Genomic DNA, 18,782 nt, shown 5'->3' with positions numbered 1-18,782 from the left:
AACGTCGTTTACCTTCCCGCTGGAACGGTACCTATTTATCTACTTGAACTGGCTGCTTTTGAACTGCTAGGTTGGCAGGAGCAGGGACCGAGCAATGGGAGCTCACCCCGTCGCGGGGATTCGACCGCCGAATTTCTGATCAGCAAGCCCTAGGCTCTGTGGTTTAACTCACAGCGCCACCCGCGTCCCATGGTCCTGACCTAGTGTCCTCTATATGTTTTGGGCTACAATTCCCAACAGCCCCAGGCAGCATGGCTATTGTGTGTTATGTTCACTAATATATGTATTTTTAATGCACACTTAACTCCAGTATATGCCTTATTGAATACATTATTTGGCTGCAGAATTGCAATGCAGAATTCAGAACAGGGTGACTTTCAAGGGGTTTCAGAGACTATGTTTCAGAGACTATGGATTAGGTAGGGTCATTGAATCAATATTTCTCCCACATATGTATGTGCAGCTAGCTTTTTAAAAGAATGTGACATGATATTGTGAGATGAATAAAAGGTGACAGTGTTGCCTTATTGGAAGTCCTGATGCAAAAATTTTAATCGTTCCATCTCTTTCTGTTCACAACTACAGTTACAGGCCTCTAGACCACTAGGGTAATGGGCTTTTACCTTAATTCCCTCTGTCTTGGAGTGGAATAATCTGCTGCACTACATTAATACGTGGTGCATTTTATCATAAAAAGGAACAACTAAAAGGGAATGCTTTGTGTGAACCGATAGTTGGTGGAGGCAAGAACCACAAATTGTGAAGGAGCCAGGAGCCCCTCTTTTTTTCTTTCCAAAAAGGAGGCAGGGGCTGAAGAGAGAGAGAGTGGGGGAAGGGAGTAAAACACCCATCGCTTTGGTTCAGTAAGGACAAGGAAAGGGCGTGTTGGGCAGGGCTGCCAAGAGGTGAGAATGGGGGTATGAATGTACAGAGCCCACAGTGAGCAGCGGCCCCCAAACCTACAGCTTTCTTTTTAAAAAGTAAGTCTGTAACTCTTTGAGAATGAAAGTTATGGAACAAAAGGTACAGATATCCTGCAAAGTGATTGGAATCATTAGTTTATATAGTGGTACCTCTGGATGCGAACGGGATCCGTTCTGCAGCCCTGTTCACATCCCGAGTGGAATGCAGCCCGCGACTGCACGTCTGCGCGGGTTGCGATTCACCGCTTCTGCGCATGCACGTGACGTCATTTTGAGCGTCTGCACATGTGCGAGCGGCGAAACCCAGAAGTAATGCGTTCAGTTACTTCCGGGTCACCATAGAGGGTAACCTGAAAATGCTCAACCTGAAGCATATTTAACCCGAGGTATGACTGTATTTCACAAAGGGGGGCTGTCTATGTTGCACAAAGCTCACACAAAACAATACTCTCTCACACACACATACACACATAGCTTTGTGCAACTTGCTCTCCTTTCGTACAATATACATTACTCTATTCTACCGTCTATTGACTATATATAGCACAAAGTAACTATGTAATTTTTATATGGCATTTTATCCAAATTTTGTCAAAAAGAGGTTGTAGTTTTTAATTCATTTGATGAATTAAATGGAAAGATCCATAATCTCCACTCTCCAATCTCCACTAAAAAAAACAAAAAACACTCTAGGAAAACGCATCTCACTCATTTGCACTCCTAATGACCACTGGACATAATTAGCTGTGACAAATGCAAAGAGAGGTTGCCGGAAGAAAGAGAGCAGTAGCTCCGCGCTTTGCATTGTGGGCCTTGTAGTCTTGGCCGCCTAAGTGAGCCTGGACCGCTATTACAATCTGAACTCGAAGTCCCGAGAGGTCTCGCTCTCCCCTACCGCAGCCTTTGCGCTCAGAAGCACGGTCGGGGCGGCTACATTGTGTCTATTGTATTGGATTTTCCTTTCTCCCTCCTCTTTGCCTGCTATTATTTTGTTCATTTCCACGGGAGGTTAAAATCGCGAATGAGAAAGCATGGCTGATGAACAGGAAATCATGTGCAAACTTGAAAGCATCAAAGAGATCAGGTAAGGCTTTCGTTGTTTGTGTGCCGTTTTTAGAAAGGATGGTGATACACAACCCGATTCCACGCATGTTTACTCCGAATGCAGCCCTTCTGTGTCTGTCGTGGTTTACTTCCAGGAAAATGCGTGCGTCGGATTGCAGCTTAATTTCTCCTCGCGCCCGTTTTCCTTTTCCACTGTGAAAGAGTGGCTAATTTATGCTAGTGTAAAAGTAGCTACTGTAAATGTCACACAAAAGGTCCATTGGATTTTAAATGGAGCTTCTTTTGAGAGCAACAGACGGGGGGAGGGGGAAGCAGCCCCAGACTGACTTATGATGAATGCACATAAAATATGCACAGCGGAATTATGGACCATACATTTGCCGAAAATCATCCATTATTATCATTATAATTGCTTTGTGTCAGCCTCTACCAACCTAGTCCCCTCCAGATGTTAAACTATAACTCCCACCAGCCTCAGCTAGCATAGCGAGTGAGAGTTGTAGTCCAATAACATCTGGAGGGCATCTGGTTGTCAAAAGCTGTTCTGTGTTAAAGACTGCCTTGCTACATTCTTTATGGAAGGATGCCTCAGGAAACAAATTAATAAGCCTGATGCTGTGCATGCTTACTCAGGAAGAAGTCCCACTGGGCTCAATAAAGCTTGCTCCCTTGTAACTGGGTATTGGAAACAGTAATTTTTTTAGCAACATAAAGCAGTTTTGATGGATGAGCAGCTCTGACAATGAACAAAGTTGGAAGATAGATTTCTAAGTTGAAGATGTGATTCCTCCTAAGCTGAAACACTTTTGGAAATAGTCAAGGTAGAAGACAGGTGAATTTGGGTATATCCTTGCCAAGAGAGGATGAGGCAGAATTTGTATTGGGGAAATCTTCATTACAAGTTTTTATCTGCCTAACACAGATAACCTTCCAGATGACCTGTTTGTTGAACATTCACCCTGATTTGTTTGCACAAGTTTGCAGGGAGGTTTAGACACCAGATATTTATTGAGCATTTATTCTGATTTGTTTACAGAGAGGTTATTTGACATTGTGCCTGTCCCACACATTCCAGTGCAAAAAAGTTTGATTTGGGGGAGGAAGCGGTTTTGTTGTGCATGAGTTCCAAATCAACTTTAATTTCACAACCCATGCAATTTGCCTGTATGTGACTGAATATCACCAGAAAATAGTGTCATTCTAGACGCACACTGTGTTTCCCTTCTCTTGTGGAAAAGAGAAGGGCCTTGGTAAATATAGGGATGCAAAGCATAGTCAGTTTTCTTTCCTTTCTCTTATTTGCAGGGGGATCAACTCCCCTGCTTATTAAGGGAGTAGATTGGAGACACACAAAAGAAAGGAATAATGGACTGAGCACAGCTGCTGCAGTTTTCTAAAGCCTCCCTCCAACACACACAAACACACACAATGAGCTGGGAATGCCCACCCTTCCATGCAATGGAACCTTTTACATTTTTATAAAGTGGACAGTAGTGCATGTTACTGGGACACATGTAGTTTGCAAAGCACCATTCCTCTTTCACTTTTAATGTGGTGTTTTAAATAATATGAACATTATGCTCTTCTTATTGTTTCATTTACCTTGTCTAAGTCTTTTTGTGAAGGCAGAGTCACATTTTGAAATGGACCATAGGAAGCTGCCTCATACCGAATCAGACCAGAATGCCAACACTGATTGGCAGCAAGTCCCCAGGATTTCAGGCAGGGAGTCTCTCCAACCCCTACCTGGAGATGCCAGGGGATGAACTTCTGGCTTTCTGTATGCAAGGAAGATGCTCTAGCGCTTATGCTCTAGCTCTGTTGTATTAACCTATAAAATCCTGAGCAGTTTGGACCAGGCTCCTTGAAGGATTGCTTTCTCCAATGCATACATGCTTGGATCTTGAGATCTTCTGTACAGGGGTAGCCAACGTGGTGCCCTCCCAGTTTTGGACTACAACTGCCATAATTCATAAATATTAGCTGTACTGGCCAGTGCTGATTATGTTGTAGTCTACAACTTCTGGATAGCTGCCTCTGTTCTACAGAGATCCAATTAGTTTATTTGTATCTAATCATCAGACCATGAAAAATCCAAAGTCTGTTCTACAGAGGGCCTTTTCCAGGGTCTCCTGTCCTCAGCCTCTAACAAAGTGAGGCAGGTGGTGACTGGAGAGCGGACCTTTTCAATGGTAGCACCCTCTTTAACAGAAAGTACTCCCCAGACACTTGCCTTTTAAGGTGCCATGTGAGGCATTTTCATTTTCCAGGGGTGTTGTTTATTGAGATTTCATCCTGATTTCCTTGTTGTGTACATATAAGATTTTCTCCTATTCACCCCACTCTTTCCAGTGCATTTCCCCATCACTTTTCAACCTGCAGAAAGACCATTTCTTTGTTGTGCTACGGTGGCAGATCTCTTTAGTCCAATTTAACTGCATAAATCCCTCACACAAAAAATTGACAGTCTGGAGGCACTCTGTACCTTTTATTTACAGTAGGCACATTTGTCTAGTGGGTTAGATTCTGACGCCTCCCTCATGCTGGATTTTTAAAAAATGCTGTTGTGTTTATGATTTCAGATGGATTTTATTGTTCTATAATTAACTTCAGTGTTTTCATTGTGTCAAATTTGTGCTTTGGGTTTCTAATGCAAAATACCCAGAGAATCTAGTTATACAGCCAACACATGAATGCCCAAAATAAAAGTGAAACACCATAAGAGTGAGTTTTGAGACATGATTTCCAAGAGGTGTGTGTGTATTAGATTGATGAATGAAGGAGGAGATACTGATCGTTCTATAGCTTTTTCATTATTATTATTATTTTGAAGACTATTCTGGCTTCTAATGTCCAACGCTCTCCTCTCCTTATTTAAGGGTGGGTTATTATAACCCACTGGTTACAGATTTGCTTGGAGGGATAACACGGGGCATTACAAGTAGCCTTGAATGAAAAGTTGACCCAGGAACAGAGAAGGGCATAGGGGAAAATCAAAACTGATAAATTAATGGCAAATTGTTATTATTTTATTCAATTTCTAACAACAGCGACTTGACTGAAAGCTCCCCTCTTCCCTGGTTTCCTTCTCTCTTAGTTATGATGCTCTGTTGTACCTTAATTCCTCCTCTGACATCCTAGTTGTGCTAGAGGTAGCCTAAACTTTTCTCTCTTTTTTCATTTCTTCTATCATTTTAAAGAACACTATTTCCCCCAAAGAGATGAACCCTCTGAATATATAGGGCTGGCTTATACTGAGTGAGACATGTAACCTACTTAAGTAAATATGGTCTACTCTGAATGGCAGGAATTCCCCCCCACACACACACAATGTCTCATGTAGACTCCTGCCCTGCTGTGTGAAGGTGTTGGTGGAGATGATGCAATAAATTGAACTTGGAACTCTTCTGAAGAGAAACCAGTCATTTTGCCACCGAGCTCAGGGTTTTCTCTCCTTCTGCCACTGTGCTACGTGTTCCATTCTGAACAAAAAGATGGCATCACTGCAAGTCTTCATCCTCCCATTTGTTCTGAGCTGCGGCAAAATGTGCTGAGGAGACCAGGAAAAGTGTGTGCAAAAGTGTGCTCTTTTGTTCAATGTGTTCTTGGAAGTGTGAGTGCATGAGGCTTGAGAGAAGGGGGCGACAGAGCTGGTGGCAGAGCCGTTACGGCATTGTAGGCTGCAGGTGAGGCCGTAATGAGAACAGGGACGGCATCTCTCTGATCATTTCCACTGCAGCTGAGAAGGCCCATGCAGAGCTAGGTGGCAAAAGATATGATACGACTCCATTTTCTCCTGTTGTTGAAGCCTTGGTGCTAATGATGTGCTGTAATGGGAAAGAGAGGGGCAACAGAAGCAGTGCAGAAAATGGCAATGTAGAAGTTAAGGTGTATGGAGCAGGTTTCACCAGGCAGAGGCCACAAAGAAGAGTTGGCTGCCTTAGATGTGGTGGTGCTGGGGACTGAGATCCAACAGGGTAGGGCTAGAGCTAAGTGGTGAAGCACCTGCTTTACATACAGAAAGTCCCAGGTTCAATCCCTGGCATTTCGAGGCAGGGCTAGTGAAGATTCCTGTTTATAAAAGTGGAGAGCCACTGCCAGTCAGTGCAGACAGCTCAGAGCTAGATGGTCCCAACTCGGTATAGGCAACTTCCTATGCTCATAAGTAAGGTAAAGGTAAAGGGACCCCTGACCATTAGGTCCAGTCATGACCGACTCTGGGGTTGTGGTGGCGCTCATCTCGCTCTATAGGCCGAGGGAGCCGGCGTTTGTCCTCAGACAGCTTCTGGGTCATGTGGCCAGCATGACTAATCCGCTTCTGGCAAACCAGAGCAGCGCACGGCAACGGTGTTTACCTTCCCGCCGGAGCGGTACCTATTTATCTACTTGCACTTTGATGTGCTTTTGAACTGTTAGGTTGGCAGGAGCTGGAACGGGAGCTCACTCCATCACAGGGATTCGAACCACCGACCTTCTGATCAGCAAGTCCTAGGCTCTGTGGTTTAACCCACAGCGCCACTCGCGTTCCTTTATGCTCATAAGTAAAGTCCTGTTATTCCAAAGGCCCAGCTAGTCCAGCATTCTTTTCCCACAGTGGCCAACAAGATGCCTATAGGAAGCTCATAAGGATATCAGCACAATAGCACTCTCCCATTCATGTTCCCCTAAAACTGGTACTCAGAGGAATACTGCCTCTGATACTGGAAGCAGCAGTGCTTTTTCTTCCCTGCTAAGTCACTGAGTTGTGCCCAAATCCCTTGCATTAAGTAATCTGTTAAGCAAGAAATGAACCATGTGCCAGTTAGATATGTTGATTGTACATTTGACATGCCAGTCAGCTGACTGGTCAAAAATTGCCAAATTGCATTTGAAGCCAAAAATGGCAGCTACGTATGTGGCATCTGCCCTTTAAATTTTATTATTTAAAAATGAGCGAGTGGAAAAGCTAGGAAGTGGCAGCTAACCATAACCTGTAGTGTTAGAACCAGGAAACTATGGCTTCAGAACAAGTCAAGATATTAAAGCCAACTTTAACCCTTCATATCCAGACTTGATTAGAAACGGTTAACCAATGTTTCCCAGTTGGGTATAACAGGAAGCTATGGTTGACTGTAGATTTGGGGGTTGTTTTGTATGAAGCAAGGAATGACGCAGGAGCAAAGGGGCTGCATGTGTGACGGTTGTGCATCTCTCGGCTTACGATGCCCAGATTTGAACATAGCCAAAGCTTCAAAACATGGCCATTCTATGTCCCTGCTGCCAAAACCCACTTTCTTTGGAGCTCAGCCTCATCACCTGACATTTATGACTGTGGTTGGAATGATTTAAATGCTTCTTGGCAAACAGGAAATGCCACCTCAGCTTTACTTTGATATTTTCTGTGCATTTGTGCCTGTGTGTATCCCCTCCCCCCTCCCCCAGAAACAAGACTTTGCAAATGGAGAAGATCAAGGCCCGCTTGAAGGCTGAATTCGAGGCTCTGGAATCTGAGGAAAGGCACCTCAAGGAATACAAACAGGAGATGGACCTCCTGCTGCAGGAGAAAATGGCTCATGTGGAGGAACTGAGACTCATCCATGCTGACATCAATGTTGTAAGTGACAGCCAGGCATGGTGGTAATGAGTTTTCATGATCATTCGAGTTGCAGTCTTATGCATACTTACCTGGGAGTAAGCATGACTCTTGCATTTGTTGGGTGTACTCCTGAATAACCTGGCATAGTGTGAAGGCTTATCTACTACTAATGTTGTGCTTTTCCTCTTAGATGCTACTCCTCAGAAATGTGTGCTGAATTCATTTGCTTCCCAGACCTGGTTGCAAAAAAAGTTGTCTGTCCAAGATTTGTTATTTCACTTTCCTCCCTCACAGGCTAGGCAGAAGGAACTCAGAGCAACTTTTATGTGAACAAAACATTCAGCTATTGAACTTTCTGTCACTGTGCAAAAAGGTGGTAGAAAAGAAGATGTTATGTTCATTATTTATGATCTTGCTACAATGCTTGATATGTGTGGGGGGCGGGGGGGGGTAGGAAGCAGAGAGAGGGACAAAGAGTGAGTGAGAGAGAGAAAGGTCTAGAATCCTGCCCAATACGAATATTATTGTTAATATTTTATGGCACCATCAATGTATTTTATGTAGTCACTATGAGAGGATAGGAGAGGACTGGGAAATTCAGCACTGGGAAAGTGACAGAAGAAGGGGAAACAGGAATAAACCGGAAATGAATTTGTCCAGGGAATCTTATTCAGCCACCTCTCTGGTTCCTGATACTGCGGTGGTCCACAAACATCTCTTCACAACCATAAGACCTAGAAACTTGATATTTAAAACTGAGGTTCTCACGGCGTTGACTTCAGCTTCTGTTCCCACAGCCTGTGCTGTTTCTGCCCGTCTGCAGAATCCACCATGGACTTTCTGTATCCCAGATGACTCTCTTTATCACAGTTTCATTGGTCTCTTTTAAATATTCACCTGAATGTAAAAACCTCAACATTGTGTGGGCCCCCTGGTGCTTTTGCTGCAGCTGCATTTCAGGCGGGGCTGGACAAACCTAATGAACGCTGCCTTGTTCCTTCTCCAGATGGAGAACACAATCAAGCAGTCGGAGAACGACCTCAATAAGCTCTTGGAGTCTACCCGCCGTTTGCATGAGGAGTACAAGCCTCTGAAGGAGCATGTGGATGCCTTGAGGATGACTCTGGGCTTGCAGAGACTGCCAGATTTGTGTGAGGAGGAAGAGAAGCTCTCCCTTGAGTAAGCTGACACATTACTTGTTAAAAGCTTAGGCACCTGCTTTCAGGTCCTGAGAGGCAAACAGCTTCTCAAGCACAATGAAGAGGGGATGTGTATGCAGGGTGCCGTGATGGACTATGTCCAGTATTCTGAAGGCCCTTTGGATCTCTCTTTACTTGAGGATCATGCTTTTGGAGATTTTGTTTATTGTTCTCTAAGGCTTAAAAACAGAAATTGTAAATTCTTATAGCAAAACATTTTGGCTTCTGCATTCATCAATTGCTCTGACAAAAATGATACTATTCCCAAGCCAGCAATTATAGAGCTTTGAGAATGGAATGCTCAGAAGACCCTCCTTCACTGAAGCCTAGTGATGGTTGAGGCCATGCTGTGTTAATGTGTCCAGCATGAGCATGCAGAAGTTCTCCCTTTTTGCAACGCTATTGGATCTGCTGACATCTCTAAAGCAATTATTGAGAAGTCTGGCTGTGCTTCTCAGAAATGAAGTGTTTAGTAACAGCAAGGTGGTCCAATATGCAGCCCTTGGGGCCTTTTCGTGGCCTTTGGCAACACTTGACACCCACCCCCTTGCAGCCCTCACACCGCCTTCCCAAAGCCCAGTTAGCACTTCCCTAGTCTTGGCAAGGAGGTGGGAGGGATTGAAGACCCTGCCAGAGCCTTGAGCATTCTTCCCAAAACTCAGCACCTCACTTAGCCAGGTTTGGGAAGGCAGTGAGAGGGCTTTACTTCCCCTAAGTACTCTTGCGGCCCATTTGGTATGGAAAGTTGGACCACCCTGAGTCACAGGTTGCTCCACATGTGTGTGTAAAAATTGCTTATTTGTGGTTTCTAAAATGTCCGTGTAGGTCAGTTGTAGTTTTACCTATGTATTGGACATGACATATTGCAGTTCTGCATTCCATGCTATGGGTTGAATTACCCAGTACCTGCAGGTGATGTCCTGTTTGATGCAATATGTTCTAGCCATCCTGCTGCTTTTGAAAGTAGCTGTCTGAAGGAGACACACACAGGTGATGGAATGACAAGGAGGAGATCCAGGATTGCGGATAGATGGCTTAAGTACACTAAGTCTCACTAATACTTTGCATAGATTGGGAAGCTTGCTGATCGCAAGCAGTTTAGAGTTTGCCAACTATGAGTAGCTTTCTCTGATTGCCAGGTGTTAGTTAGGAGATGCTGGATGGAAATCTACCACAAATGGGATACACTGTTCTTTGTTAGCTGACACCTCACTTTGATAGAGAGATTTCCATCCAGCATTCTAACATCAAGAGTCTTCCTACTGATATCAAAGATATAGGGAAGCACCTGTAGGGATGAAAGGAGAAGCAGTCTATTCAATACCTGAACCGTACACTTTATACTTCACATGATATATTTTGAAGATAGTAGTTCAAAAACTTTAGGAACAGGTACTCAGGATGGAACATGACACCTGACACATGGCAGGTGTTCAGAATGGCAGCTCCGAGTTGACTACTCCCAGATGTTGAATATTCCCCATAATATTTTGGAAGAGTCATCTTTGGCCGCAACTGCCCTATACATTTAAAGCAGTATCATACAACTTTAAAATGTCATGGCTTCCCCCAAAGAATCCTGGGAGCTGTAGTTTGTTAAGGGGACTGAGACTTTTTAGACTCTCTATCCTCCCCCCAGTGCTGTAACTCCCAGAGTTCCCTGGGAAGAGTGATTGAATGTCAAACCACTCTAGGAATTGCATCTCTGGGAGAGGAAGTGTGTATGTGTGTGTCTCTTAACAACTCTCAGTGTTCTTAACAAACTACAGTTCCCAGGATTCCTTGGAGGAAGCTGTGCCTGTTTAAACTGTTATAAAACTGCTTTAAATGTGTATCGCAGATGAGGCTTGTCTTGTTTCCCCGTGTCTGTCAGTGAGCGGCAGCATAATCACACAAGGAAAGCACTACTGGATCAAAGCCAAGGTCTGCCCCAGCCTTGTGCCCTCCAGATGTTTCTGACTACAGCTCCCATCAGCTGTGCTAGCTGGGGCTGATGGGAATTGTGGTCAAAAACATCTGGAGTGCACCAGGTCAGTGAAGGCTAATGTAAGCTCCCCGAAAGAATCAAGAGTGGCAGCAATTCTGCATAGCCTGTATTAGTTTTTCTTCTTTATTTAGCTACTTCGAAAAGCAGAAAGCTGAATGGCAAACAGAACCACAGGAACCTCCTATCCCAGAATCTTTGGCTGCGGCTGCAGCTGCTGCTCAACAGCTGCAGGTGGCCAGGAAACAGGACACCAGACAGACAGCAACATTCAGACAGCAACCCCCACCCATGAAGGTAAGGACACACCTTTTGGGTCACTGGTGGTCAGGCAATCCAGCAGCAAAACAACACATTGTGGCACCCTTCACCCTCCAGAAATTTTGGAGCACAATTCCTGATATACAGTTCATTCAAATAAATCATGGATCATGCGTCAGTTCGCAGAATAAATTCTAAGTATAAAACTCTAGGTTATTAGTCAGCATTTCCTCTCCACAGGCCCTCTTGAGATGTGAGAAGGGAAACTTTCCCCTTTATTCACAAATGCAAAAAAGAAAAAGAAAATTTCAGTTCACCAGAATTATCCATTTTTGTAACCCCTTTCACTGCTCTTCTATGTCTCATGAGATGGTCTAAGAAAAGCACTTCCCATACATTATTGATCCAGTTGTAAGAAGGGATCCCCTCTTTCCATGACCGATGTTGCACAATTTCAAGCTGGGCTGCAGTTAATAAAAGACATACTAATTCCTCATGCTGAAGAGATTTCTAATATTCATGTTAAGAGAATGCAGCACAGGTGTTGGGTCTGGCTCTGCAGGTTGGCTATTGCTTCAAATACAGTGGTACCTCAGGTTACATACACTTCAGGTTACATATGCTTCAGGTTACAGACTCCGCTAACCCAGAAATAGTACCTCGGGTTAAGAACTTTGCTTCAGGATGAGAACAGATATTGTGCTCCGGCAGCACAGCAGCAGCAGGAGGCCCCATTAGCTAAAGTGGTGCTTCAGGTTAAGAACAGTTTCAGGTTAAGAACAGACCTCCAGAACGAATTAAGTTCTTAACCCGAGGTACCACTGTACCTTATGCCAGAATGCTTGTGCTACCTCATGCCCCAACCGTATATGCAAATATGAGCCCATGTTACCACACTCTCTCCAGCCTTGTTTATTTTTGCAAGCTTAGACATGGTCCTGGGCCATCTTAGAATAAACTTAAGGGATGTTTCTTGCAAGTGATTGTGCTTTGTGTGACGAGGAAGTCTTTCTTTCATCTGTCCTGTAACCTCCTGCTGCCAGTTGTTTTTATTAGGTGGCTCTTGAGTTCTAGTATTATGAAAGAGTTTCTCACAGCAGGTATGTGTTTGTTGACTTCTGAGGAAACTTGGCCAGGCTGTGTCTGGAACCATCAAGGTGAAGAAGCTGCTCACCCCGGCTTTCCAGGGAAAAACCACTTTCCTAATGGGATGGTTTTATTGTATTTCAGGCTTGCTTGTCATGCCATCAGCAGATCCATCGGAATGCACCAATCTGCCCTCTCTGCAAAGCCAAAAGCCGCTCTCGGAATCCAAAGAAGCCCAAGAGGAAGCAAGACGAATGAAAGCCTGCCAAGGAAGTTTGTGACCCAACCAGACCCCAACCATGCCCCATTTTTCAGTAGAACCATAAATGTGACCAGCGTCCATCTGAGTGCAAAATTACAAGCCTGACTTTAGCTTTTGTTTCTATTTATCATGATGTTAAGCACAACTGTTTCATTTTGGACCTTATTTTCATCTTTTGATTTTCTGCTTTATAGGAAGTTATTAAGAGGCAATGGTGCTACAGTTTGTGACATGTTGGTCATCCCACCATTTGGACTCCTACGCACAAGTAGAACCTGTACCACCCTCAGGCTGAAGAACACCTGGTACAGAGAAAAGAAAGGCTTTTATCTGATCAGTGATAACATGCTTAATGTTTTAGAAAAACAAACTGAATGATTTTCTACTCAGCTTGCTAAAACATCTTTGTTTTCCATTCCACGTTTCATTCCATTCCTCCACTAGTTTTGTATCAAGCTTTTATGCTAGTTTCCAGAGCTGAAGAGTCTTTAAGTGGGCAAAACTGTGTATGTCTGATTTTATGGGAAGTGTGTCTTTACTCACCCATTCCTCTTCCAGTTATAATCAGGGGTATGTGTTAAGGGAATCAGTATTCTGCACTACCTGGAAACACTGATCAATTACCTTATCTGTTCATGCAAATTTGCATTCGACTGTGCTATTATTTGCAATTTTTACTATTTGGACAATGCACCCCACTTTTGCTAATCATGGGGAGGGCCAAGGAGCCTGTACACAGGCTTGCCTTCTGGCTTAGGGAAATACTATTTGACCACTATTTTGGCATCCAATGCTTTAGCAAGTGTTACCCACACAAAGAAAAACATTTTTATGTTTGCAGTGTTAAGGAAGTAGGCACTTGCTGAAAAGAAGCGGAAACTTCTGCAAGACTTTTTGTGCTCCTGCAGAGACATAGGAAGTTGCTTTTCACTGGGTGGCTATGGTCCCCCTCCACTGTTGGAGGCAGTATGCCTGTGAACACCTGTTGCTGGGAACTGCAAGTGGGGAGAGTGCTGTTGTGCTCAAGTTCTCCTTGTGGGCTCCTGCTGGGCATCTGGTTGGCCACTGTGAGAAAAGAGTGCTGGCCTTAGATGGACCTTAGATGGACTAGCCGCCAGGCTCTTATTTTCAGGTTAGACTATTTGCTTCCTTAGCCCAGAATTGTGACTGACAGCCTGTGACAAGCAGGGTCCCCAACAGAGAAAGGCCTTTTCCCTGTTCCCTTTCAATTTAGGGGGTGAAGAATCTCCCATCTGCAGGCCAAACATGGCCCCCTCTGTCCAGCCTACAGGACTCTTCACCCCAGGCTGAACCCTCACTAGCCTTGATCTGTGCACTCCTTGAGTGCTTTTGCCTGACTGGAACCTGCCCCTGATCCATGAAAATGCCTCTTGCTTGCCTGGTTGGTAGATGAAGAAATGTAGCTTACTGTACAAATGTAAGAGGCTCTATTATTCTGCCCATTTTGTCTGGCATGCAGTCCCAGGAAAGTTGCCCAGAAGGGAGTACAGCCTTATGGGTGAGAAGGTTCCATGTCCATCTTTTAACTGCAAATATCAGGGTTTGGACCTAGTCTTCTGCACTGGTGGTTTTTGGTCTTCTACTGTGCTTGATTATGGCACACACATGAAGAGCCCTGGTGGCTACCACCTGAGTGATGCAAAATGAAGAAAAGAAAAGCATCCTCTTCTGAACTATCAACAGACAAGACTGAGTCAGCATTGAGACGTTTATTCAGGGTGGTGATGCCATGATGGCCAAATTAGTTCTCTGGCACGGACAAGTGTCTGAGTTATTTTAACACAGTGAAGAGATAACTTTTGTTGTTCTTGGTAACGTCAGCTACAAAGCAAGCAATATAACTAGGCTATGTGATTGAGTATTAACATTTGGGCTTACACTGCCCATGCACAGTCCAATGATTTATATAAAAGGCTATTCAGCATAAATGTAGGATTATAAATGTCTGTTTGCTTTACATTTGTGCAGTATTTTTTAAAAGTGTGAATCTTTCAGATGCTTTTCACATTTCTAGTCCTTAGATGTAATGGGGAGGGGGGAGTATGGGGCCCTCCAGATGTTGCTGAACTACAACTCCCATCATCCCTAACCATTGGGCATGCTTGCTGGGGCTTCTGGCAGCTGGCGTCCAACAATATCTGGAGGGCCACCGATTCCCCACCCCTGATATAATAGGATCTATTATTAGCCCTTTTGTAGCCTAGAAAGAGTCTGATTTAGGAACAAGTGAGAGTGCATCCTTTTTTGGGACCAACTAAAATTGTAAACATTGGAAAAATGTTCTTTTCTGTTGCTACAGAGATGTCAAGAATAGCTATTAAAGGGACAGTGTATTAAAACACCATTTTTGTTTAGCTATCCTGTTTCACATGCTGCTAGGTTTGGGATTTTTGCATTTTTTTATTTATTTAATCAGAAACATATAGTGCAATAACATTAAAATAAAACTAAGGAGAAAACAATACAATTGCATGAAAATCAAAATTAACCCCCCCCCCCAATATTGGTTGCATTCACAATTCCTGGAAAAAATAATTGTTGATTTGGATGGTAGTAACAAGTCCTTTAAAAAAAGATTTCCTTTGTTCATAAATATTGGGATGTTGTCCTCACGTTCTTTTTTCAGAGTTCAGTTTAAGCTGAAAAGTTTCTAAGAATTCAAGATAGTAGCATATTTCAAAACGGCATTTGAACATTGTTATCATTGTTTATATATAAAATAAATTCTTGCTATATAGTTGAAAATGAATCTTTTTGCTTGCCCTTAATTTCTGAGTTAATTTTTCAGCAATAGCTATGGGCCTGACTTGACTATACCATTAATCTTTATTTAATCTCTAAGTATTCCTATTTATTTATTTTTTGATAATCATCCTGGCAACAAACAAATAAAATATAAATTCATTACTTTTTCAAAAGTATTTTGATTTGGTCCATCCCATATCCTCAATAATGTTAAAGATAGGATTGGTATGAATTTTTGTTTGTTTATTTAAAAAAATATTAAATTAATTTCTAGGAGCAGCATTTCATGAAAAACTTCCACTGAATGACATTCCCTCCATAATTGTAAATATGCACTCATTTGGGGGAGAGGTTGGGGATTATCACTAGTGGAACCTAAAACTGATCATAAAGGTCATTTCGTTAATTCTTGCTGATTTCATATGCCCCCTGCTGCAGTTTCTTTTCCATTTTATGGGATCAGTATCATAACCTAAATCATTTCCCCTACATTTTTATAATTCCATTAGATCACCTGTGCCTCATTTTGTTAATATTTTATAAATTGGGGTCATGCATCCTTTGGCATTGAAATTATGTGCCAATATCAGGTTTTTGAATGGTTGCAATTCTCTTTTTACTTGCTGTTTAATAATATATTTTACTATAAAGGAACTAACTCACCTAAGCTCAAACCAAGAGTACTCTTACTGATTATTATTGCAGAAATTCTTAATTCTATAATATCCCTTTATTAACCATTTAAAAAAATATCTGGGTTCTATTATTATAGAACAGTGGATGATGCCAATGGAAGTAAGCAAGGTCTTAATTGAAACTGGATGCCTCCATCTAGACTGCAAAATTGTAACTCGTTTTTATGAAAGGCTTTGAACCCAATTCTACACCCTTAAGGTTTTTTATTAAGTAAAAAACCTGCCACTACCAGGAATACATCTTGACTATCATTCACACCCCACACTTTAACATCTTCTTTCTTTACTAATAGCAGAATTTGTCTTAATTGGTTTGCCTCATGATGTTAAATGAATATTGGGGATACCCCCCATCTCTTTTCCTCTTTTGACTTTTAAAATCTGTGGTCTTCTCCCCCAAATATATAGCCTTCTATTAACTTTTGCCAAGAGTGTATTGTTTTATTGGAAATAAAAATTTGTAAAGCCTGGAAAAGATATAGCACACTTGAATGCATTTTATTTGCTGCCATTTCCCCTAATAGATTTAGGCTTCATCAGTTGACGCTGATATTTTTGGTAGACTCCCAGCTTTGAGTTCAGATTATGCTAGGCTTCAGGTTGGATTCTGAAACCCAGTGACCTCTGAAGTAAGTCCCCTGTGCTCTGAAATGAAGTCTTGAATAGCTATTCAAATGTACTATATAGAAGGAGCTCAGTGTATTGTACTCTCTGGGCCACTATTGTCACGTATTGCAATGCAGTGATGCAAATTAATGATGCCATCAACCCATGTGATGTGTTAGCAGCCTCCATGGATGTGTGGCATCATTAAAGGGCGTCCTAGAAGCAAACAAGACTTCCCACCAAATTCTGGCGGCCTTGGCTTTGATTCCCCTCTGGGTTCGGATCAAGTGTAACCTTAAATCCCATAAGAAAATATGGCCTTGACAAAAGACATCTATTGTTTTGTGTTACCCACATTTTAGAAACATCCTTTTTGAACTGATGTGAGGCTTCAGCTGGGGTGGCAGAGCAGGGCAAGCAGTGGACAGTGTGCAATCAGGGCAGCGCCTTCCCATTTTACCTCTAAATGGGATGGGCTGCTCTTGCTGCCTATGAAGATCCAGTGGTCAGCCTGGGTGGGCAAGGTCCATTCAGAAGGTTTCCTTGATGAAGTCTGCCACCTGCAGTTTAGTGACTTACCACATGGGACAGCAGCCACCCCAAAGTGCCAGCAGCTCCTGAGATGTGCCCTCCTATGTTCCAGAGTCAAGTTAAATGCCTTTGGGCAGAGAAAGTGGGGAGGTGATGGTGCTAGCAAGGCCTCCTGCTCACCCCAGTATTGCTCATAAACATTTAAGCAGGGAGCGCCCCTGCTCAGGTGCGTGTGACATCCCAGCTTAAAAACCACCAAGATAGTACAGTGGGGTCAGGGATGCTGGTGAACCAGAAAACGCATAAAGGCATCCTAATTATTTATATTAACACCATTATTTATTTAGAGCATTTGAAGAAGAAGAAGAGTTTGGATTTGATATCCTGCTTTATCACTCCCCTTCAGGAGTCTCAAAGCAGCTAACATTCTCCTTTCCCTTCCTCCCCCACAACAACCACTCTGTGAGGTGAGTGGGGCTGAGAGACTTCAGAGAAATGTGACTGGCCCAACGTCACCCAGCAGCTGCATGTGGAGGAGCGGAGACGCGAACCCGGTTCCCCAGATTACGAGACTCCCGCTCTTAACCACTACACCACACTGGCTCTTTGCACACCACTCTTCAGCCAAAAGGTCTTGCAGAGTGGCTTACATGCAGTCAATTAAGACAAGACTGGATAGCTCCATTGGTCAGAGCATGGTGCTCTAAAGTTTCATGTTTAATCCCTACATGGGACAGCTGCATATTTCTGCACTGGATTAGATGATCCTCAGGGTCCCTTCCAACTCTAGAATTTTATGATTCTAAGACAGCCCTCCCCTCCAGGTTTACTATCTAAACAAATGAACAAAAACAAACAAAAACACAACACACAAGGGGCCAGGAGGGCAGAGGGGGGAAATCAAACCCAGGCTTAAACAATCTTTATAGTGACCATTTCAGGGGAGGAGTTGCCTGATGGATCTGGGCCTCCAGCAAAGCTGATGAAAAGAGCCCTGTTTCCCAGCTCTCCCACTGAGGGAGTCTTATACCCTCAGGTGACAGAGGAGGAGGGTGAAGAGGCCTGATGGGGCTTGTCCATTGCAAGAGAGCTGATGGAGAGAGATGCTTTCTGAAAAACATTCTGATAATAGAGCAAATTCTTGACTCTTTGAGGGTAGCTCAAAATAAAAGAAAGCATCCAAAGCTGTGTATGGAAATAGATTGTTTTCCTCCTATTTCCTTTTCAGTGTGCCTTGCTCCCCCCCCGCCCCCCAAAAGATTATAAAGCAGTTGTCTTGTTTCCATTATGAATATGAGTATAGAAACACAACCTGAAAAAGGGACCAGAACTAATGTTTGCTATCAATCTGAGGACAAGGCCGACTGTTTCAAGTCACAGACCATTTGACAGCAGGCTTTAAGTGGATTCGTCCAATCTTTAACTCAATTATACTTAATACATCAAAGCCAGCCACAGCACTGACAAAATTAGACCTGTTTAATTCAGTGAAACACAATTGTCTTCAGACCTGGAAATTTTGTCTTTGTAAATAGTAAGGAAGACAGACTGCTTCAATTATCTCTCCATTTCCACCTTCCTTGCTCAAGAAAGAAATCATTTTTCAGCAAGCTTTTCTATTCGTCCAGAGCAGAATTTAAGTGGCTTATACTCAAAAGCCACCAAATAGCTTCACTTAATAATAAGCTTACACATATATACAACCTAAGCATAGGGTGGAAGGGCTCACAGCATTAACACTCTAGCAGATCTTATTAGACCATTCCCCAAAGATCTTGTCTCCCCATTGGGTTCCCAGGGAGATCCCCAAGCCACAGCTTTGGGTCCAG

At 43.1% G+C, this 18,782-nt stretch overlaps 1 protein-coding gene across 1 annotated transcript; it reads left to right on the top strand.

Moving 5' to 3' along the window:
- The first annotated feature begins 1,761 nt into the window (after positions 1-1,761).
- On the top strand, positions 1,762-16,295 carry ZC4H2 (zinc finger C4H2-type containing). The gene is made up of 5 exons (XM_053373694.1): positions 1,762-2,007; positions 7,410-7,581; positions 8,570-8,742; positions 10,881-11,043; positions 12,238-16,295. The coding sequence occupies exons 1-5, from the start codon at positions 1,955-1,957 to the stop codon at positions 12,349-12,351; spliced, it is 675 nt and encodes a 224-aa protein (XP_053229669.1). The 5' UTR covers positions 1,762-1,954; the 3' UTR covers positions 12,352-16,295.
- The last annotated feature ends 2,487 nt before the right edge of the window (positions 16,296-18,782 follow it).

This window comes from Podarcis raffonei, chromosome Z (assembly GCF_027172205.1).
Source record: "Podarcis raffonei isolate rPodRaf1 chromosome Z, rPodRaf1.pri, whole genome shotgun sequence".
Lineage (NCBI taxonomy): Eukaryota > Metazoa > Chordata > Lepidosauria > Squamata > Lacertidae > Podarcis > Podarcis raffonei.
This window is presented reverse-complemented; position numbering and strand designations above follow the sequence as displayed.